The following is a 21,870-nucleotide window of genomic DNA, read 5'->3' as shown; positions in this document are numbered from 1 at the left end:
ATGTTTATGTATAAATATATAAAAGTGACTATAAGTTGACTAAGCTTATTGTGAGTAATGTTTATAGTGAAACACCTTAATCATGTTTTCATTTCTCAAATTAATAAGCATATCATAAAATATTATATATCAAATAAATCTTTAAATACTTCAGTTAGCATTCATAATCAAACATTATTGACAATCATAACAACTTATTCATGACTCAATAATCACTATGTCAACAAGATAAATATTTCTCCCTTAATGGAAACTTGTTCAAATAATCACCAAGATAATGTAAAACTTTAGGAGAAACAACACACTCATAACATGCATTGGTCTCAGAAAAGAACCCTACCACAACCTAGGAAGCACATATGCGTGTTAACACTGACCACTCTAACCCTGGCATACAATGTTTTCATATGAAACTTATCATGAATGTAATTTCCGTTCTCTGCCTAGAAGAAAAACTGTAACCACTTGTTGACTGGAGTTATTTTCCCTCTTGAAACAATTTAAACTTGAGTCAAAGAATTTAAGTTCCCAACAAAATGTATTGTTTTTTTCTAGAAAAATATTGCAGCTGTTTTGCATTATACTGGGTTATTGCTTCAATTTTCTGCAGTAACAAATTTGGGGGAACATCAATCATTTGCTATTCTTGACTATAATGTGGAGAAAAGAAAAATTATGGTGAGCTCCTTAGTAGTGAATGTATTTTATAATGTTATATTCATATATATTTTACATTTAATTAAGCACACTTCATATGTGTTTGTTCATCGGTACCCTCATTATCATGTAAATGGATTTGTCTGGTTGTTTGGCTGTTCATGTGATCGATTGACTGGAATTTGTGCAGGCCCTTAGCTCAAATACTAATTTAAGTACAGATAAAGGTATACAAGATTATTAAAAATGACTAATTGTAAATTTAAGCACTAACTTCTGGAATACTCTTTTAATAGTTGTAAGCTATCCAAAATGCTTACATATATTGGCAATGGAAAGATTTTTGGAGACTTATGATGAAAATTTGGGAATAACCTCACAAGAATCAAGTTTTTTCAAGAGTATGTTATTGTTCTCATAATGCAGAATAAAGTAAATGGTTTGAACTCGGAGTATCGTGACATGTTTGTGGATGTAGGTCGTCCAGGTAGTTGAGTCCTGAGAAGGACTGTTTGTGTTGATGTTCAGATCAAAAATTTTGAAGATGACTACCACTAAGGTTGTAGAAACGTCAGTCAACACCAACAATAACAGTCATTTTCAGGACTCTACTAACCTGGACGATCTACATCCAGAAACATGTAATAATGCAGAATGGTGGTTATTTTGCTATATGAGAACAGTATGCTAATATCATGCCAACCTGTGAAAAAAGTAATTTTGCATAAAATTGATGGTATGTTTGTTTTTAATTTTTAAGTTGTGGAAAAATCAGGAACATCTGACCCAATAGATCATTCATACTGTGGAATGTTTCCTAAAGAGGTTTTTACTTGCAGTCATTGATTAAATTATAATATGTTCTACGATAGCTCCTTTCATGTTACAGGACTTGTTTAAAGCCGTTAGTGGTGGTCCCAACTGGATTGCTGTAAAACCAGTCAATCGCGAATGGGGCGTGTGCACATTTACTTATTCTAAAGTAGCACTACCTCAAGCAGAGCTAAGATGTTCTAATTGTTCATCTTACCTCTGCATTCATGTTACAACTCTTGGGAAGGCGCTGGAAGTCGTACAAGATGATGACGACTCGCAGCTAGCATATTTTAAGTTAGCTTTTGAAACCTCACCTGAAATGAGAAATTACTACGAGTTGGCAACTCGTAGTGAAAAAAAGTTAAATTATTTGAAATAGGTAAAGTAGTGTAGTAAATGGAAATAATATATGTGTGTTTGTGTAATGGGTGGCCAAAAAACATGGAATCGTCATTTAAATTTCAATACTCATTTTTTCACACAGGTTGTGATGAGAATGATGCCAATAATTTTGCTAAGCTTCTGGCTATGAACTGGTCAAAGATATTCGTACCTAGTGCTTGTGGTACTTGCTCTTGTGGTGCTGCTTGGGATAAGCGTGATGTATCAGATGACTGGCTGGATGTGGAAGGCTGTCATGTGGCGTATCTTTATGATTTCCACTGTGTGAATGGTTTGTAAACTGAATTATTTATTACTTTCTTTGTATTAGTGTCACGACTACAATCTTCTGTGAATTTTTAGTGTATTATCGACCGTGTTCTACATGCACAAACAAGAAGCGGTACGATGGTATCGAGAACAACGTCTTGTGGTTTGGATCATTTTCCATTTCGCATGCAGTCCTCAAAGATTATATAAGGCATTTTTTGGTTTCAAGGTACGTGTGATAGTCAGTTATCAAGTATGAAGTAAACATTTTTATCTACATGATTAATTATGAATTCATGAAAATATCTTTTCATCTTTTAAATGGTTTAGCCTGCCCATGTATAAATATTACGTGACGTACGTCCAAAGACAAGTTATGTCAGGAAATTTGAATTTTTCTGGCATTATAACTTACACCAAGTTTCGTCTGGCAGTTACTGCAATGATTAGGTAACTTTGTTTTTTTTATTTCAACCTGCACCAATTTTTTTGGTGAGTTACATGTATTTAAAAGTTTATTTGATCGGATATTCGTTTGTTTAAATTAACTTTTGTTGTAATGCTAAATATAAATGATAAAAGTACGTATGCTACCAATATATATATATATCTGTAGCACTTACGTATGTTTAGCATTTGATCATTTCATTGGTGGTGAATTTATGATAAGGGTGGGGAGTGTAGGTGCACAGAGGTGCTCCCACCTGTAGGTAATGGTCAACAAAGGGTACATAGAGAGGTACAAAAAATGAAAACACTATCCTACTTTTAATGTCCAAGAAAGTCTGAACATTTATTTACTATCATTTTACTTTCCTTATGAAGTGGCAACACTGAATAGATCAAATGGCATTCTTATTTATTTTGTTGACAAAACAGGCAGTATTGTATCCGCTTTTAAGAATAACTATGTTAATTGGTTTTTAACCATAGATCTAAAAAATCCTTGCTGGATACAACACTGATTTTTTACGCTATTTAGATTACTTGACATTGACTTTGTTGACGCTTTTCATTGTAACATCTGTGGAAAACATCCGAAAAAAGTTGTTATGGACGGTACGGCACTTGGTATCCAAAAAACCTTCTTGCCTCGTAAGGTAGCTCCCCAGAAGGCCCTACGATGGATGGAAGATAAGTGTTTTTCTGGGTGTGTATTTTTCATTGGCTAGCTGGACATGTGTTTTATTTTGGGGCGGATTTTTCCAACACTAGGTTCGAACGCGGAACTTCCTCAATCGGAAGAGGCAGAGAGTTGTTGAAGAAATTTATAAAGAACCAAATTACAGAAGACGAACTCGTGGAATTAACCTCGGAAGTATGAATGTTGTTAGTTGTTTATTGATGTACAATATGCTAAGAACATGTTGTAGCTATTTTACAGGCTATTTTACTATTGCTCGTTTATTTAGATTTCATCTCCTGGCCTAAAATGCTAATCGTATCCCTTAGAGAGGAACATTTTGGTGTCACGTTTCCAGAACCTTGCATAAGACTTCTCAAAGCACTTGCGTCAGATAAACCTGTTTGTGCAATTGTACCTCCTGTGAGAGAGGTGAAGGATTTGTTGATCAGAATTGCCAACGGAGCAAATCCAAAGGACAATCCATTGTCTGATTTACAACTTTTGCACGAACAGGTCCCCCTCTTGTTTTGTCTTTGCAATCATTTTGCAGAGCTGCCAAACCCCATACGTGTTTGTGTGGGGAAATGGTCGCCAAAGCGTCCAGTCCTTTTACTGACCAAAACGGGTGTGAGCGTTTGCCCACAACCTTCCCAAGTTCAGTGTGATGGTCAGTTAGGTTTTTTCCATCTTTGCCTTCTCTTGTTGAACGTGGGCACTATGTTCTTGACACAAAAGAGCTGGTCATTTAGATGATTGTGCCAAAGGCGTTCGTTCAAAGAAGAAGCATGGGTCTTTAATTCCTGGGATATTCCTTATTTTATGTCCGCACGGTATGGCAAAGAAGCATTAATGTTCTTGATCATAGAATGACAGGAAAATTCATCCCGTAAACTCTCCTCATTGAAAAATTATGAGATTTTTATTGTTTTTAGGTATTTGTTACGGCTTTCAAGTGATGCCCGATCATGAATCACCCAATGTTCCTTTTACCATTTTAAGAACTCGATTTTCTGAAGGTAATTTGAAGTTTTGAGGTATTTCTCATTCTTTTATGAGAATTGTGAAATTGTTAGCGTTTCGTTACTCCCAATTGTAAACAAATAAACTTATAATGTTTAGCTCCTGAACTAGTGATCTATGACAACGCGTGCAAACTACACGAGTACTGCCTTAACCGCGATCCTGCTTTTTAAAAATCCAAATTCATCGTCGACAAGTTTCATTGGAGAAACCATTCTGGTATAAAACTCGTATTTTATTATGCTAAGTGTGTCGAAATTGAAACGACTCATATCTTTGACTCTTATAGGTTGCTCTGAGGGATACGATATTAATAGATATCCCATTTTAAAAACGCACAACAGCCAAGCTGCAGAGCAGTGTAACTCTGTAATGAAGCCACTTGCGTCAATGGTTTCATACATGGAATATGACAACTTTTTGCTATTTTCGAAATTGTATATTTGGTACAGAAACATGTTGCGCATAATAAAATGCAATCCTGGACGGGATGTTCCAGAGGGAAACGTTTCTTGCAATCAGCAATATTATCAGATAAGTAGTATTTGAAAACCAGTATTATTTAATTGGGAACCATGTTGAAACGAAATGCTAACACTTTGGAACAAACAAAAAAAAGTCTAAGTAACAGTTGAAATATTTTTCTAAATTCATCATTTTTAAAGAAAATACGTCATATTTATGACATGTCTGCGTAACGTATAGCTGTAACATTTTGTCCTCAAACAGCTTCATATTTTTCGCATTTATAGCATAATGAAAAATTTTGGATATGAAAATGAATGAAATCAATTTTTAAAATGTTGAAATCATAACTCGCACGATATTATAGCTTTTCAACGTCAATGGATAATGCTGGTACTCATTAGTTATTAAGTATATATATTTACTCCACGATTATTCTATGTAGTAGTAATGTTGCACCTCATGACACAATCAGAGTTTATATGAAGAAGTAATTGAACAAATGTGCCGAGCATTGACCATTTATATAACGCCTGTTTTTCATTGTGTGTAAACAGGTCGACTGTTACAGGGACTGAAGAAGCTCTTTTAGCTGCGTACGTCTTCCCTCACTGTTTATATTTTCTATCGATGAGTTGATGCATCCCTAAAATATGATAAAATTATCTGTTATATGTCACATACTGGAATATGTTGCTTTTAAATTATTTGCGTATTTTGCGACAGCAAATGTCTACATAACAAAATACCTCCTTTATTATTACTCTTGCAAACTCTAACAAATATACGCCGCAATCGTGACCATTTTTTTGCCTTGCAACCTGAATGGTGATTAAATAACAACGTTTGTGACATATCCATACATTGACTTTATAGATCAATGTGTTTATGCTTGTCAAACAATTACTCGACTTACATCCGCATAAATAGGCTCTGAAATGCTTCCCATGTGGTCTGGCCATTGCTCTTCTTTTTATGTGTTGGAGATACCTTAACGTTAAAAAGCTGTTTATGAAGTTAGAAAACATGTCGGTACATATCAAAAGAGGCAACCTGTTAGTTCAGTATGTATAGAAATAACAACCTTCTTATGTTTGAAGCAACAGTTTTATTCTTCCAACCCATGCTGCACAACACGTATAAACGACTTGTGAAAACTTCAAAGACCACTAGCCACCAATGTGTCCTTTAAAATATATCATGTCTCAAGTATCTCATAGAATTGAACTATAGAAACTGATTTTCTTTGTAAAATTCTTACATGTCGCAGACTGGTATAAAAATCATTTTATATTGATACATGTTCTTAGGTGTGTATCTCCTCACTCCATGTAAGTTGCATCCCGAAAGATCTAATGGTCGCTTTGATCTGAAAAAATTGCAAATATTATAACATGTAATTATCTCTAGAATCTAGGGTGAAATCTTAACCGGACACTTACACGTGTCCTTTCATGAGTAGTTTCTGTTGGAAAAACTAGAAAAGGCATAATATTGTTCCCCATCGTCTTTTCTTTCTGCCGTTTTGCAGTAATACCTATTGCATTCATGTAATTTAAGTTAGCTTGTAAAGTTTTTATTGCTTCCTTCTATATGTTAGATTTGAATCATTTCACATTACCTTAAAAAGTCAATTATGGTATCACACAACCACTTGCTTCCATTTAATGTTTCGACATCACTCTTGTATATTACAATGCCATCAAAACAGTTCACTCTAAAAGGCATTGATGCTACCTTTGTCGTTTTCCTTTTGTCAAATATTTTCAATATATGAATGTCACCTTTCACTCTCTTCACTGCATTCTTTCCTGTCAAAGATATAGTTTTCTATTATCGTCAGGAATTTTCTTCACATATTCAATAGAAACATTTACATGAGACATTCAATTTTTATTGACCTGATTGTAGTTGCTGGCTTTTTCTTCTAGTCGGTCTCTTTTCAGATGTTTGCTCCATAAATACATAACTATTTTGAAAAGTTTTGCCAACTGTCAAACTAAAGTAGCCTATTCCTCCGTTGTCCGTAACTTGGCATAAACACGGAAAATAGATATGGAATAGTTCAAACTGGGGACTCCATATTTCCAATGACGCACGAAGTGCTCCAGCAATGCATTGAACATGCGTGTTAGTAAGGGTAACCTCTAAAAAAGGGAATAATTTGCTTGTCATGTAGGTTTTCTAAATTTGTTTAATATTAAAGAATTTTCTTCGTGATTTGAATTTTGAGAATGTTCACCTTCAGTGTTGAAATCTTGTATTTCTTTTATAATTTCTTCATTTGAAATTGCTTTACTTGTTTGTCGTGAGCGCTAGAAAAGATGTGTTTCTTTTATAAATAAAAACTTAGAGATTTACAGAGCAAAATATTACTTCGGATGCCAAATGACATTGATGTGCAACTCCGTATAGAAATGAATCGAGTTGAAGTCTATTGGGATCAATGCTTAAAGCGTTGAAAATGTCTCCAGGACAACTTGTGTCGTAATCATGTGGAACGCCCATGAGGTCTTTTTCGTGTGACCTACTCAAATATTATTAAGGAATCAACAAATTGTCATTTAGATTAGAACCGTTCAATCAGTCAATAAACATTAGCATTTCATACTTTAAATTTTTCGTAATAGGATGTTGATGTGTATCAGCTAAGTCCAACAATTCGTAGGCTGTTTCAACATATTTTAGGGGGTCTTTTAACATTGCGCGAACAATACAAGCTATTTCTCTCTAAAATGGATTGTGGTATCGTTTTGAAATTTAAAAAAATAAATGTGAGTTTCTAAAAGTTTTCTTACTTTTTCGTACATGTCTCTCATCTGTTGTAAATTCACTAATTGTGTATCCTCTTCCTGATGGGTATAGAAAAAAACGTTCATTTTTGGTACGCTGTTTTTTGTAATTTCCTGGACGTTCATTTACCCTTTCATCCTCTTTTATGTTATTTAATGCAGCTTCGTTATCAACAAATTTGTTTTCGAAATCTTCTCTTTTCTCGCTCTCATCACTTCTTTTATCTTCTTCGCTTGTATACGTATCTTTTCCAACATTCGCATCTCGATTAGTTTTCTTGGGAATAAAAGCAAATAGCAGTTCGTGTTTAAATGTTCTTATATTATTTCTTAAAAGATGGTTAGTGTGTACCTCTTGTCTTCCTTGACCAAATGATTGTGTTGTCTCTTCATTTTTTTCATTTCCAGTAAACTAATTAAACAAAAGTTAAGAGAAGCAGTGAGTTGTCTTCTATATACTAAATCTACAACAATAATACTCACTTCATGAACGTATTCTCCATACGATAGAGCGATCTCTATCAGTTCTTTCTTATTTAAAATTTTTCTCGAGCGTTCTGTTTTATCATCAAATTCTTCTTCATCGTAATCATCCTCTGAGAATGGTGTACAATATGTAAATAAAAACAATGAAAATATTGAAGATTGATTCACTTGATTTACCTGAAGGTTGATTAATCCTGGCAGATGGCGAAACAAATGGGATGTGAGGAGGCCAAAACAACGGTTTCTCTGCTTTAAGCCAAAAGTCTCTCACTCTAGCCACTTTCCACTTCCGTTTTCCTTTCTTGTCTAAAACCAATCTTGAATTCACGAGGTCTGCCGTTGTATATCAGAAATTAGTTACTCACAAATATACAAAAATAGTTTTTACCGATGTCAGCTGTTCTTGGGAGAACCATATTTAAAACCAGTTTCCGTAGCTCTTTGCACGACCAAGTCCCTTGTTTTATTTCTTCCAAAGCATCAGGATCAACAAGATCAGAGCGTATCTCCTGCACTTGATAAACGTCTTCACAGCTTTCTAATATAAAATGATACAGACTTTATTGCAGCATTGTGACACCTTTATTTGTTTTTATACAATTTAGAAACAACAAAATAAAAGTTAGTACTTGGGGAGTCAGTTGTAATCAAAGAATTGTCTTCAACATATTTGCACATGGCATCTCGGGAAATATTCAAGATTTCTCGACGAAGGCCGGGCGTTCCTGTTTAAATGAATTGATTACATTACTTCTATACCGACAATCGTATTTTAAACACAAAAATAATCCAATTCAATTCTTAACTTCTACACAAGTCTAAAATCTTTTTGATAGAAGAATTACCAGCAGCTTTAACCGTTCCATGTCCATCAAGATATAGCAAAACCATCGGATTGAGGCTCTTCTCCGATGACATTAGATCAATCTAAAATATTTATAGAGCATGTGATTTATAGCTGTTACATTTCAAATTTAGTCAATATTTTCTGCATTAATCAAAGAGGGTACAAAAAGTTTATCATTCTTTTACCCTGTCTGCAATACGTTTTTTCTTTCTGTACACATTGTGCGCTTCACTTTGAGAAATCGATAGCTCTTTTTTCTTCAAAAATAAACTTGACGTTCAGATAGAACTCTGGTTGAGAATTCATTTACTGTCAACGTACATATAATCTTACCGGTCTCTTGCTTTTTAGAATAAACTTTTCCCTCGTGAATTTACTTTACTTTTTATATTGGAAGACATCTCAACAATAATTTGAAGCAGTTTTCAGTAAATAAGCGACCTAATCAAATTCTAACAAACCTTGCAGAAATATTAAAGCAAATGTTTTCGGTGCCAAGTAATTTATAACGGATCGAGATGCAGCTATTTATTTATCCTGTGCGTCAAAGAATTTAAGTGTGATCTGTCATATTAGTGTTTTTATAAAAGGAAATGACAAACTTCCGTGACACATTGTGTAAACCAGGTGAGAAAATTAGTAAAATTTCAGATATTATAAAACATACCGGAAAATGGTATGTATAACCATGATGAAATGATGGATAAAAACAAGTAAATTTTACGAGGACTTAAAATTTCGTGTTTGTGTGTCACAATGGTGTAAACCAGATGAGAAAATTAGTAAAATTTCAGATATTATAAAACATACCGGAAAATGGTATGTATAACCATGATGAAATGATGGATAAAAACAAGTAAATTTTACGAGGACTTAAAATTTCGTGTTTGTGTGTCACTATGGTGTAAACCAGATGAGAAAATTAGTAAAATTTCAGATATTATAAAACATACCGGAAAATGGTATGTATAACCATGATGAAATGATGGATAAAAACAAGTAAAATTTTACGAGGACTTAAAATTTCGTGTTTGTGTGTCACTATGGTGTAAACCAGATGAGAAAATTAGTAAAATTTCAGAGATTATAAAACATACCGGAAAATGGTATGTATAACCATGATGAAATGATGATCTAAAAACAAGTAAATTTTACGAGGACTTAAAATTTCGTGTTTGTGTGTCACTATGGTGTAAACCAGATGAGAAAATTAGTAAAATTTCAGATATTATAAAACATACCGGAAAATGGTATGTATAACCATGATGAAATGATGGATAAAAACAAGTAAATTTTACGAGGACTTAAAATTTCGTGTTTGTGTGTCACTATGGTGTAAACCAGATGAGAAAATTAGTAAAATTTCAGATATTATAAAACATACCGGAAAATGGTATGTATAACCATGATGAAATGATAAAAAACAAGTTTTACGAGGACTTAAAATTTCGTGTTTGTGTCACAATGGTGTAAACCAGATGAGAAAATTAGTAAAATTTCAGATATTATAAAACATACCGGAAAATGGTATGTATAACCATGATGAAATGATGGATAAAAACAAGTAAATTTTACGAGGACTTAAAATTTCGTGTTTGTGTGTCACTATGGTGTAAACCAGATGAGAAAATTAGTAAAATTTCAGATATTATAAAACATACCGGAAAATGGTATGTATAACCATGATGAAATGATGTCTAAAAAACAAGTAAATTTTTACGAGGACTTAAAATTTCGTGTTTGTGCGACAGTATGGTGTAAACCAGATGAGAAAATTAGTAAAATTTCAGATATTATAAAACATACCGGAAAATGGTATGTATAACCATGATGAAATGATGGATAAAAAACAAGTCAATTTTTACGAGGACTTAAAATTTCGTGTTTGTGTGTCACTATGGTGTAAACCATATGAGAAAATTAGTAAAATTTCAGATATTATAAAACATACCGGAAAATGGTATGTATAACCATGATGAAATGATGTCTAAAAAACAAGTAAATTTTACGAGGACTTAAAATTTCGTGTTTGTGTGTCACTATGGTGTAAACCAGATGAGAAAATTAGTAAAATTTCAGATATTATAAAACATACCGGAAAATGGTATGTATAACCATGATGAAATGATGGATAAAAAACAAGTAAATTTTTACGAGGACTTAAAATTTCGTGTTTTTGTGTCACTATGGTGTAAACCAGATGAGAAAATTAGTAAAATTTCAGATATTATAAAACATACCGGAAAATGGTATGTATAACCATGATGAAATGATGTCTAAAAACAAGTAAATATTTACGAGGACTTAAAATTTCGTGTTTGTGCGTCACAATGGTGTAAAACCAGATGAGAAAATTAGTAAAATTTCAGATATTATAAAACATACCGGAAAATGGTATGTATAACCATGATGAAATGATGGCTAAAAACAAGTAAATATTTACGAGGACTTAAAATTTCGTGTTTGTGTGTCACTATGGTGTAAACCAGATGAGAAAATTAGTAAAATTTCAGATATTATAAAACATACCGGAAAATGGTATGTATAACCATGATGAAATGATGGATAAAAACAAGTAAATTTTACGAGGACTTAAAATTTCGTGTTTGTGTGTCACTATGGTGTAAACCAGATGAGAAAATTAGTAAAATTTCAGAGATTATAAAACATACCGGAAAATGGTATGTATAACCATGATGAAATGATGTCTAAAAACAAGTAAATTTTACGAGGACTTAAAATTTCGTGTTTGTGTGTCACTATGGTGTAAACCAGATGAGAAAATTAGTAAAATTTCAGATATTATAAAACATACCGGAAAATGGTATGTATAACCATGATGAAATGATGGATAAAAACAAGTAAATTTTACGAGGACTTAAAATTTCGTGTTTGTGTGTCACTATGGTGTAAACCAGATGAGAAAATTAGTAAAATTTCAGATATTATAAAACATACCGGAAAATGGTATGTATAACCATGATGAAATGATGTCTAAAAACAAGTAAATTTTACGAGGACTTAAAATTTCGTGTTTGTGTGACACTATGGTGTAAACCAGATGAGAAAATTAGTAAAATTTCAGATATTATAAAACATACCGGAAAATGGTATGTATAACCATGATGAAATGATGGATAAAAACAAGTAAATTTTTACGAGGACTTAAAATTTCGTGTTTGTGTGTCACTATGGTGTAAACCAGATGAGAAAATTAGTAAAATTTCAGATATTATAAAACATACCGGAAAATGGTATGTATAACCATGATGAAATGATGTCTAAAAAACAAGTAAATTTTTACGAGGACTTAAAATTTCGTGTTTGTGCGACACAATGGTGTAAACCAGATGAGAAAATTAGTAAAATTTCAGATATTATAAAACATACCGGAAAATGGTATGTATAACCATGATGAAATGATGGATAAAAAACAAGTAAATTTTTACGAGGACTTAAAATTTCGTGTTTGTGTGTCACTATGGTGTAAACCAGATGAGAAAATTAGTAAAATTTCAGATATTATAAAACATACCGGAAAATGGTATGTATAACCATGATGAAATGATGTCTAAAAAACAAGTAAATTTTTACGAGGACTTAAAATTTCGTGTTTGTGTGTCACAATGGTGTAAACCAGATGAGAAAATTAGTAAAATTTCAGATATTATAAAACATACCGGAAAATGGTATGTATAACCATGATGAAATGATGGATAAAAAACAAGTAAATTTTTACGAGGACTTAAAATTTCGTGTTTGTGCGACACAATGGTGTAAACCAGATGAGAAAATTAGTAAAAATTCAGAGATTATACAACATACAGAAAATGGTATGGATAACCACGATGGTTATACTTCTATAAATCAAAGTTCTAATCCCTTGTAACCTCACGTACAGGCGTTTTTGTTCATGGTATCGATCTTTTAAATTTTATTGGATTAAATTATTCGTGTTCTTTAGGTTCTATACTAGTGATTCCAGAGCTTTTATTAATGATCAATTCATACGATTCCTGTTTTACTATGTACTATTTCTGAGTTGTCTTTACCAGTGTACAGCGGATACCTCCTTTATTCGCGTGGTTGTAAGTGATGTTATACCTACCAGAAAATGGACGCAATACAAACTTCATGTTTGGAGACGAATTTCATGACCGAATTCATCGCCGTCGTCTTCCTTCGCAGGGGGTCCCTCAACGCCATTTGTAATGTGTGTACTGAACATGCGTGTGATAACCAATACCTAAGAATATTTTCACCACCGAACTTCTTTCAGTTCTTTGGTTGGGTTTACAATGAAAAAAATGTAATAGCAAACGATACGTACTGCAACTATTATTTGAACGTAAAGTTGGTAAAAAATGTTCATTAAGTTTGTTCGTCATTCTATGGCGTTAGTGCAACAGTGGACAACATTGTGAGCTACCTTTCTAATTAATTGGTGGAACAAGAAACTTATGAAAATTAAAGATGAAACATTTAACAGACGATAAATGTCGCCACATTTCACTTTTACATGTTTTGAACATGAACTGTTGCAATCGGTGTGCATTTGTTTGTGGATCTTACTCATAAACTGCATTTTTACAATTACTGATACATTTCAACTAACCGCTGGCTCGGTTTTGTGAGCTTATTTAAGATCGCAGACGAACATCAAATTCAAATACCAATAGTTAACAGAATATTACAGTAGTAGCAGTAAATGCAATCATAACTTTAAAATTCACATTCGTGTTACACTCGCTATACGTGAGACAAACGAAGCCGTTTCGCGGGTCATGCAAATAAAGAAGAAAACGAAGTAAAAAAACAACTTTTCTTGTTTTCCAGTAGTTCATTCACTGCAATGCAGGCAGGTGGATTTTCCTTCTTTTTTTCATAGTTGATTTTTTTGTCTTCGTGATGTACTGGTCATTTTCCCTCAATTTTCTTTCAGCGAGAATATTCTGCCTAAAAATGTGAAGCAGACATAGAAGAGGAAGTCCAGATCTAAGCATTATAAGCATGCAAAAAAGATCAATTTAATGTGCTATGTTGCTTCAAAAATTGATTTATATACTTGTTCATGTATTCAATATTCCAGGTGTCAAGTCGACTTGGAGAGCCCATAATGTCAAGCAATCTCACGAGAAATTTTTGATTTTGTTTTGCTATCACTTCTTGACGCCTTTCTTCGTCCTGCAAACATGATCATATTAGTTGATCAGGCTCTAATTTGTTCATATAACTACTTGTATTTTAGAAAATCCAATTCACCAAAACTCGAGTTATTCTTCTTCGCACGCGATATTCTTCTTCTTCTTTGTTCTTATGTACTTCCTGGTAAATTCTCGGTTTGATAGACTTCAACTAGACAAAATGAAGTAAATTTTCTTATTGACGGATTGCTGCTGAAAATTTTACGAACAATTATGTTGTCCAATCATAAAAAAATTCATCTATATGCTCGAGGCTTTGCCTCATATGCATTGTTCCTAAACTTTTCTATAAAGATTTTAGGTCAGGTTTACTAACTACAAATCAAGCTGGATTTATTTGAAGTGAAAGTAAGTTTTTTAAAAGGTCCTTGCAGGATCTTCTTTCAAAACAAAATGAAGAAATAACCATACAATGTTAAACATGTATGTTCTTCAAAAAGACCTCATCTCGTATCAATTCTGTGCTGCTCTACCAACACGAGAAAACCAAACGATAGTACACAGTTCTAGTGGTTATTGTAAATTTTAAATTCAACATACTTATTATCAAAAGGAATAAAGAGAACCATTTAGAGGTGAAAACATTAATATTCAAACAAAATTCAACAGTAATGAAAATTCTATCTTTGAGGTCAACGAAGTCATATAATAAATGTAAAAACCTTCTGCTTTGTTTGCTGAAGTGATGTTACGAAGTGACGATACAGAATTTTAAAAATGCACTAACAGTATTAAGCCTTTCTTTGTCCTTGTTCAGACGTGACGCTGTTACTGATCGTTTTATCCAATTATCTTCAAGCGTATTTTCGAAACAAACAATGATGGAAAGTATATTTAGCTATAAAACATTTATCTATCCATCGTAAAACATCCAGTCTCACCTTTTCGCGATGTCGCTGATAAGCCATATTTTGCCATTTCCTTTCAAGGTTTTTATTACTGGCACAAAATTGTCGGTTCATTTCAGCAATAAATATCGAAGTGTAAGTTTCTAAACTTCCGCCAACGCAGTAGTGCGTCACTTCATCTTTAAAGTCTTTCAAATATAGCTAAAATTATCTCACAACAAATGCTTAAAAGGGCGACGGATGTCTTCAATAACCACGACAACCATGAGTAAAGTGATCCTTAGATAAATATGCAGTTTAGCACGACTTTAGACAGGAGACAGCCATGCAAATCAGAGTCCCATTTTAAACAAAAATACTTTTACAAAAGAGCATTTATGTTTTGCTGCAGAATTATATTCGAGGAAGTTATAAACAAAAATTGTAAATGGTGCCATACTTTAATGACCAGTAATAAGCACAAATAAAACTGTTGTTCAGTGTCTATAGTCAGCAAAAGAAAACCTGAAACTGAACTTTTCAAGTCAGCTATATCGTGCATTCCCTTAATCCAGAAAAAATCATTTTATTTTGTTTTATGGAAATTTTTCTGCTGTTGAATGTGGTGAAGTGTAAGTTTCACAGAATTATACCTATTTCTCATGTACAGACAAGTTGAGAAAACGCATCGAAATGCAAACATATTTTCACTAAGCTTAACAGAAAGTAATAAGAAACGGGGAAACAGAAATGCTATAGCAATTATCATAAGTTATCAATAGCCTTTTTACCAAATAAAGTCAGTATAGAAATCACAACAAACACATGCTGTGTTTAGAGTAGCTACATCTCAACAGGAGAGAAACAAATTTTTCATCAATACAATTGACAGCACAAGCACTTAGGAAATTCTTTCCATTTAGGCAATTTTTTAAAACAAATAAAAATATGTGTTTTGTAATTACTTTGAAAAGGTTAAGGATAAAAAACAAGACGCCTTCTCAAGGCTTCACTCCAGTCTCGGGTTTATTCAACGCCAACATAGTAAATGAAACAATTGTAGTGAAACTGAAAGTGTAGTCTTTGTCACTCATGTTGGCAAGGATACTTTCATTTCAAACAGACGCTTTTCCATAAGAAATATCTTGTATTTACCACTCTATTAATTAAGTACGAGCGAAGTTTGTACAATCAAGTCCAAAGTTTGACATTCAATCGTACAATACTACCGCTCGTGTATTTTTACGTGTATGAAAGTCTCATATGTACGCTCATACGAATATACTTAATAAAAGCACGCAAATACTGATGATACTCGTGTCTTTTACTATAGTGTATAAAAATTTGAAACATCGGAACTTTAATTTCACGGAAGCGAATTTCGCGTTCTTCAAAGCATCTAAAAACTCTGGGGGGGGGGGATTCCAGACGTTGTATAATAATGAGTATCTCCATAATATCTCACTAAAAGTGTCTCATGGTCTGTCACAAGATCTTCGCGAACATATGCGTACATATGAGTGGCATACGCGTAACGCATGCGTAGCATAACTGTAACACATGCGTAGCATACATGTAACACATGCGTAAAATACGCAAAATATGTGAAAATACACACCTAAGCAGTACCAAAACTGCCAAGGAAATGTCTGGCTCGTACTAAGTACATTTATTTAATTTTATTTGCCTGAACACAAAATCATTCAATCCACATGTTACTACGATAAAATTGTATGGTGCAAAACTGTGAAATGTTCACAAACCTAATTTTTGCTTTAATCCAATTTTAAATTTTCTGGACAATCAGTTTGTCGATATGGATGAGTAACTTTGAAAGCATCTAATTCCATCAGACGATCATTAATTTCAGAAATTCGAGGAAACTTAGTCAAATCAACTTTGAACCTGACAAAAGACATGGATTGAATGAAGAGTTGAGATATTATAAATTCTTGAGACAGGATGTTGTACAATAATGGATATTACTGCGAGGAGATGTTGAACAATCATGGATATTAGAGAGAGAGAGGATATTGAACAATCATGGATATTAGGGAGGAAAATGAGGATGTTTGAATTCTTTCTTACCTGTTTGCATTAAAAACTTGCGGAACTAGGCAAACATCAGCTATTGTCACCTGAGATGAATTGGAAAGCATTAAAAAGACTCCTTCAATTAATATATGCAACTACAAAGAATTTTGGAGCAAACTAACAACTCAACAGACCTTGTCACCAACACAGTATTTTCCACACGTTTTCTTTAGAAGTTCTTCAACATCTGGCAGTTTTAAACAAAACAAATGAATATAAGATGCTGAAAGAGGCAACTAATTATTTATACATTCATATAAATATACAAATACCCTCAAAACGTTTGTCAATCCAATAGTGTCCCCACTCAACTTTTCTTTCTTCGCCAATCTTCTTTAAAGTACCAAGATTCTAAAAATTACATGAATAATTGTTGGTCTGTTTGTACTGATATTGTAAGAATTGAAACAACAAAGTTTATGCACCTGAAGAGGCTGAATGTCACAAGCAATTATTAAAGCAACTTGCCGTGCCTAGAAAAAAGTGATATTAGAAAAAGTGATATCCATTGCTGAAAGAAATGTCCAAATCAAAACTCCATGAAAAGTAAATAAAAAAACCAACACGTATGGCCTGTTTCATGTATAAATCTTAGTCTATGAGTATACTATCTTGGCCAACATGCCATACCATGGCTCTTCTAAATGCATCAGGTGGCAACAAAGGGGGATTAGGTCGTGTCTCCTCTAGATATTCCAAGATGCTGATCTGAAATGAAAATTAAATGATAACAGATAGCTGCAGTCTGTGGGGTATGCACAAAGACAAATCAAGGTTAATATGGAGATTATGAGATATGAAGGTAAGACATACTGATTGTGTTAATGTGTGACCATCAATTTGCAGAGTTGGCAAAATACTGAGAGGATTTAGACTTTTATATTCCTGGGAAAACTAAAAAAGCACAAAAAATTAATAATGGTAAACTATCATATCAGAGGCTTCCTATACTTAATCTTAAAAACTTTCGAAAACAAACCTGTTCACCTCCATTCTTCAGCAAATGGACAGGTATTAATTCATAATGAACATCTTTCATAGCAAGAGCTTGAAAAAATTAAGGAAAAAACGCACGACTACGACACATTAATGAAAACGTGAAATGACAAGAAATAAAGACCATTATTGACGATTGCACAGTTGCACTCACTACTTACCTATACGTACTCTCCACGAACATGAGCTGTGAAAATAGGAATAGAGAACAGTCTAGGTAAAAAGAAAACTTGAATAGTTACATATCACAATGAGAAGTACAGCTCAACTTTAGCATTCAAATTGTAGTTTACTTTGCTCATTGCGTGCAGAAAAAAATAAACGACTTAAATTAACAAATTACGACCAAACTTTACAACCACTGGTCACAACCATGTGTAATTTTTGGTAATTTTTAATTGTGTTATCCTCACTACTTTATTTAATCATGATATAACGGATCGTTGGACGAGGTCAGTTAGAGTTGGTCAAGAAGGACAAGGAAGTCCGAGTCTTTTTCAATAATTTTGGGGATTAAGACAGTTTAAATACCCAATTTCACTTTACTTAAAGAACGAGTTAACAGCTCAAACCATACATGTCACAACGCAAAGTTTTGTTCGAAGTCTGCCCATTTGTACGCGCCAGAAATAGTGCCACTAGAGTAATTCTTTGGGCTGCTATGATGTAGAATAGAGACGCAAGACGTTCGTTTGTTTAGCAGCTCATTTTTGTATTATTGTGATAAAATTGACGAATATATGAGCAGTTTCTTGTAAGTCATTGTTAAAAAACATTTCATTATACTGAGGCTTGGCAAACATGCAATAAAAGATTGGAAGATGCAAAGCGTCTAATGCACAAATCAATAGAATTATAATAAAACTGTGCATTGAGGGTCTGTGCATTTGCATTATTTAAATTCTAGAAGTCATTTCCAAAACTTTTTATATTAAAGTTGAAGTGGAAGAAAATCTGATGATTTTCAGCTTTTGTAGCTTTTTTAATATTTTTGCATAGCTGTTTAAATGATTACGCTTTGCACAATTAATCATTTTTATTTTCCCTAACGTAAGATGTAAATATCTCTTTGTCATATTCGTGGTTAGGGGTGTTGTAGCCAATGGTTGTAGGAATATGTTAGCAGAAAAATGGACTTCCCCTCCAGTAGAGGCTTGTGATTGGCTAAATATGTGAAAGGGAATTCCCCAGAAAATAAAAGATTGAAAAGTAAACATTTTGTATGACCGGCTATATTACGACAACCGTCTAACGTGAAATTTGTCTTTGCCAGAGCATTTATATGCTTTGATTTTGTGCAGTAAATTTTCCGAACTATTTCATTCCAAAGCTGCATTTAGGTGCGACAGCTAAAAGGAAAATTACCACCATTAACAATACAAGATGATGACAACACAAGAAAACAAGAACGGCGTTGTAATGGGTTCACCCAAACAACCAAGAGCTGTTGAAAAAACGAAGGAAGACTATCGTCAGTACTCTAATGATAGCGATTCTAGAGTGGATTCGGGTTTTGCAAGCATGTCGGAAAATGAAAGCCAACATTCTGTCAGTTCTTGTACAGACAGTTATTATGACGAAACGCGAAATCAACAATGCGTGTCGAGCCCTAACGATTCAATGGATATGAAAAAAGTCATAAATAAAACTGAGGATTTGAAGATAGACGAAGGTTATGATTCAATGACTTCGCAAATAAATTACTTTCAAATGAATGTGCATTGTTTACAGAGTTTTGCTCGAACGCAAAACCTGCGTTTTATGATGGCGGCTAATTGGCCATATTTACTGGTACGAAATGGCGATGGAGACACGTATGTATTTGTTTTTGACAAACTTTTATAAGAAATCGATTTATGTATGTTAAGGTGTGATACAGCTCACGTAAAATATACTTTGGGGCGTGAATGCGTGTGATTATGACGGTAGAAAAATTTTGGGAATTACCATTCATTGTTTTTGACTTTGCTTGCTTGACTTTGCTGGGGGGTGAAACGTCATAAGGATTATTATTCTGGAATGTTTTCTACTTAATTTTAAATTTTAATAAGAACTGTAAGCAAATCATGATGACCATTCACTTTAGAGTCGCTCTTTCTATTTTAAGTGTTTTGAACATTTCCGCCCACATTTGATGTGAATTAAATTTTACAAGTGAAGGAGGATGTCAAACATTTTCAAAGAAGTCTTATTGTTAAAAATTCCCTCAGACTTCCTTATTCCATTGTGATTAATCCACAAAATATTTTTCTTATAATAGATCATTACATGTGGCAATTATCAATTGCAATGCTGAAGTCATTGATGCTATTGTGGATGTATTACCAAAAAGGGAATACTTTGATCTTTACAACAACTTAATACAAACGCCACTTCATTTGGCAGTGATAACAAGACAGCATGGAGTTGTTTCAAAACTTATTGATCGCGGAGCTAGTGTTGAACTTGTAGATAGAAATGGTCAGACATGTATACATCTTGCTTGCTATCATGGAGACTTGAAATCTCTGAAAGCTATTTTTAAATCATGCCCAAAGAATTTGGATCACAAGCTGCAGTTGCAAGAGCTACTGGAATCACGAAATTTTGATGGTAGGATTTTGAAATAGTTTTTGTAACACACGGTATCATTTATTTAGAGTTGACAAATTTCTCATCAATTCTTTCAGGCTTGACTCCTCTTGGTGTTGCAGTAAAAGAGAATCACATTGATATTGTTAGAGAACTTATCAAACTTGGAGCAAATGCAAATGCTATGGTACAAACATATTAAATTATAAAAGTTTTCATCTACAACCATTTTCTTAACAATTTGTCTATTTGTTTTCAGGACAGTAAAAATGGTAATACAGTATTGCATTTAGCAGCTGAAAACAACAATCTTCCAATGTTATCCTGTTTATTGTTTGAAGGCCAGGCAGACCCTAATGCACAATCATTTTCTGGCTGCACCCCTTTGCACATTGCTGCAGGATTGAAATTTGAGACAATTATAGCAACTCTTGTTGCAGTTGGGGCAAGTACAACAATAGAAAACGATGAAGGAGATACCCCATATGAAATAGCTAATGATGATGACATAGATGAGGATGATAACTGTATAGATGTGGATGATTAGATATCTGAAGCTTCCAAGCCTAGTATCATGTATAGAAATGTTCAGAAAATTTTAATGCGATTGAGGGTAAGGTGAGCTCAGAAAGAAAAGAAGGGATAAAGGTTAAAAAGGGTAAAGTGAGCTCAGAAAGAAAAGAAGGGATAAAGGATAAAAGTAAGGTGAGCTCAGAAAGAAAAGAAGGGATAAAGGATAAAAAGGGTAAGGTGAGCTCAGAAAGAAAAGAAGGGATAAAGGATAAAAAGGGTAAGGTGAGCTCAGAAAGAAAAGAAGGATAAAGGATAAAAAGGGTAGTGAGAGGGACAGACATTTATTGGGTAATTTATTGAAACATTTTGAAAATGAAAGAAAAGAAACTGTCGCAAAAAATTTCATATGAAAAAGAATGTGATTAGATTGTGCACCTTAATAAAATGCAATTTAATTTAATTTGTCATGTAAAGAGTTGATTTTCTTTTGTTGTTTTCAACATAAGGATTTCATTGTTCTTTTACAAACATCACCACTTAAGTCATAGCTTTCTAGTTTTAAAAAAGTGTATGCACAATCCATTAGAACGTTCCATGTGAGCAAATTGATAATGTAAAATGACAAAATTGAGTGCGTATTGTTCATATTTTTGAGTTGTTATGTGGTTCCATCATTGTATCACATGAAATTAAAAGTTTTTATTCAAGTTTGTGCAGGTTTTTTGAAGGTCTTGTAACACATATTTTATTTAATTTCAAAGCTATATCTTTTTAAAAAAGGTAACTATTGCATGGTTGTTTGAAG

At 33.3% G+C, this 21,870-nt stretch overlaps 3 protein-coding genes and 4 long non-coding RNA genes across 14 annotated transcripts; 3 read left to right on the top strand and 4 right to left on the bottom strand.

Moving 5' to 3' along the window:
* Window positions 1-830: 830 nt before the first annotated feature.
* On the top strand, window positions 831-3,234 carry LOC124442912. 2 transcript variants are annotated; one of them, XR_006947433.1, is made up of 8 exons: window positions 831-884; window positions 954-1,058; window positions 1,418-1,482; window positions 1,547-1,852; window positions 1,958-2,146; window positions 2,218-2,353; window positions 2,455-2,574; window positions 3,107-3,234. It is a non-coding gene; the product is annotated as an uncharacterized LOC124442912 (long non-coding RNA). The 2 variants fall into 2 exon arrangements; XR_006947434.1 differs by having other exon boundaries at window positions 2,455-2,616; window positions 3,107-3,116.
* A 752-nt stretch (window positions 3,235-3,986) lies between these two features.
* LOC124442911 lies at window positions 3,987-4,771 on the top strand. Its single transcript, XR_006947432.1, has 4 exons — window positions 3,987-4,080; window positions 4,183-4,266; window positions 4,370-4,489; window positions 4,560-4,771. It is a non-coding gene; the product is annotated as an uncharacterized LOC124442911 (long non-coding RNA).
* Window positions 4,772-4,895: 124 nt separating this feature from the next.
* LOC124442913 lies at window positions 4,896-5,699 on the bottom strand. The gene is made up of 3 exons (XR_006947435.1): window positions 5,652-5,699; window positions 5,485-5,556; window positions 4,896-5,381 (listed from the first exon to the last, which is right to left on the bottom strand). It is a non-coding gene; the product is annotated as an uncharacterized LOC124442913 (long non-coding RNA).
* A 666-nt stretch (window positions 5,700-6,365) lies between these two features.
* LOC124442914 lies at window positions 6,366-6,659 on the bottom strand. The gene is made up of 3 exons (XR_006947436.1): window positions 6,637-6,659; window positions 6,520-6,546; window positions 6,366-6,452 (listed from the first exon to the last, which is right to left on the bottom strand). It is a non-coding gene; the product is annotated as an uncharacterized LOC124442914 (long non-coding RNA).
* A 6,659-nt stretch (window positions 6,660-13,318) lies between these two features.
* LOC124442910 lies at window positions 13,319-15,248 on the bottom strand. 4 transcript variants are annotated; one of them, XM_046993427.1, is made up of 5 exons: window positions 14,946-15,248; window positions 14,792-14,856; window positions 14,123-14,215; window positions 13,926-14,044; window positions 13,319-13,816 (listed from the first exon to the last, which is right to left on the bottom strand). In XM_046993427.1, exons 1-5 carry the CDS (start codon window positions 14,980-14,982, stop codon window positions 13,705-13,707), a joined length of 426 nt encoding a protein of 141 aa, XP_046849383.1. In that variant the 5' UTR covers window positions 14,983-15,248; the 3' UTR covers window positions 13,319-13,704. The 4 variants fall into 4 exon arrangements, 2 of the variants coding, with proteins under 2 accessions (XP_046849383.1, XP_046849384.1); XR_006947431.1 differs by lacking the exon at window positions 14,946-15,248 and having other exon boundaries at window positions 14,727-14,806; XR_006947430.1 differs by lacking the exons at window positions 14,792-14,856; window positions 14,946-15,248 and adding an exon at window positions 14,605-14,693.
* A 1,291-nt stretch (window positions 15,249-16,539) lies between these two features.
* Window positions 16,540-18,377, bottom strand: LOC124442908 (maleylacetoacetate isomerase-like). Its single transcript, XM_046993424.1, has 10 exons — window positions 18,275-18,377; window positions 18,143-18,194; window positions 17,965-18,032; window positions 17,799-17,879; window positions 17,616-17,693; window positions 17,411-17,458; window positions 17,258-17,336; window positions 17,120-17,172; window positions 16,980-17,029; window positions 16,540-16,796 (listed from the first exon to the last, which is right to left on the bottom strand). Exons 1-10 carry the CDS (start codon window positions 18,281-18,283, stop codon window positions 16,667-16,669), a joined length of 648 nt encoding a protein of 215 aa, XP_046849380.1. The 5' UTR covers window positions 18,284-18,377; the 3' UTR covers window positions 16,540-16,666.
* An 814-nt stretch (window positions 18,378-19,191) lies between these two features.
* Window positions 19,192-21,772, top strand: LOC124442905 (nuclear factor NF-kappa-B p105 subunit-like). 4 transcript variants are annotated; one of them, XR_006947427.1, is made up of 5 exons: window positions 19,192-19,795; window positions 20,242-20,573; window positions 20,651-20,739; window positions 20,812-21,170; window positions 21,303-21,772. XR_006947427.1 is itself a non-coding variant. In XM_046993422.1 (4 exons), the coding sequence occupies exons 1-4, from the start codon at window positions 19,365-19,367 to the stop codon at window positions 21,097-21,099; spliced, it is 1,140 nt and encodes a 379-aa protein (XP_046849378.1). In that variant the 5' UTR covers window positions 19,193-19,364; the 3' UTR covers window positions 21,100-21,360. The 4 variants fall into 4 exon arrangements, 1 of the variants encoding a protein (XP_046849378.1); XR_006947429.1 differs by having other exon boundaries at window positions 21,258-21,772; XR_006947428.1 differs by having other exon boundaries at window positions 19,193-19,795; window positions 20,812-21,200; window positions 21,288-21,772.
* The last annotated feature ends 98 nt before the right edge of the window (window positions 21,773-21,870 follow it).

The sequence above is a fragment of the Xenia sp. Carnegie-2017 genome, unplaced genomic scaffold (assembly GCF_021976095.1).
Source record: "Xenia sp. Carnegie-2017 unplaced genomic scaffold, XeniaSp_v1 HiC_scaffold_20, whole genome shotgun sequence".
In the NCBI taxonomy this organism is placed as follows: Eukaryota; Metazoa; Cnidaria; class Anthozoa; order Malacalcyonacea; family Xeniidae; genus Xenia; species Xenia sp. Carnegie-2017.
This window is presented reverse-complemented; position numbering and strand designations above follow the sequence as displayed.

Bases quoted from the DNA above. Each gene is read 5' to 3' on its own strand.
- LOC124442910 (XM_046993427.1), bottom strand. From the start codon at position 14,982: ATGGCAAAATATGGCTTATCAGCGACATCGCGAAAAG. The intron at 14,857-14,945 runs GTGAGACTGGAT...ATACGCTTGAAG, and splicing joins ATCAGCGACATCGCGAAAAG to ATAATTGGATAAAACGATCA. The intron at 14,216-14,791 runs GTTAGTGCATTT...CATTTTGTCTAG, and splicing joins ACAAAGAAAGGCTTAATACT to TTGAAGTCTATCAAACCGAG.
- LOC124442908 (XM_046993424.1), bottom strand. The intron at 17,337-17,410 runs GTGCATAAACTT...TGTAATTTTTAG, and splicing joins GTGACATTCAGCCTCTTCAG to AATCTTGGTACTTTAAAGAA. The intron at 16,797-16,979 runs GTAAGAAAGAAT...GTCTTTTGTCAG, and splicing joins CAAGTTTTTAATGCAAACAG to GTTCAAAGTTGATTTGACTA.
- LOC124442905 (XM_046993422.1), top strand. From the start codon at position 19,365: ATGATGACAACACAAGAAAACAAGAACGGCGTTGTAATGGGTTCACCC. The intron at 20,574-20,650 runs GTAGGATTTTGA...CAATTCTTTCAG, and splicing joins GGAATCACGAAATTTTGATG to GCTTGACTCCTCTTGGTGTT. The intron at 20,740-20,811 runs GTACAAACATAT...ATTTGTTTTCAG, and splicing joins GAGCAAATGCAAATGCTATG to GACAGTAAAAATGGTAATAC.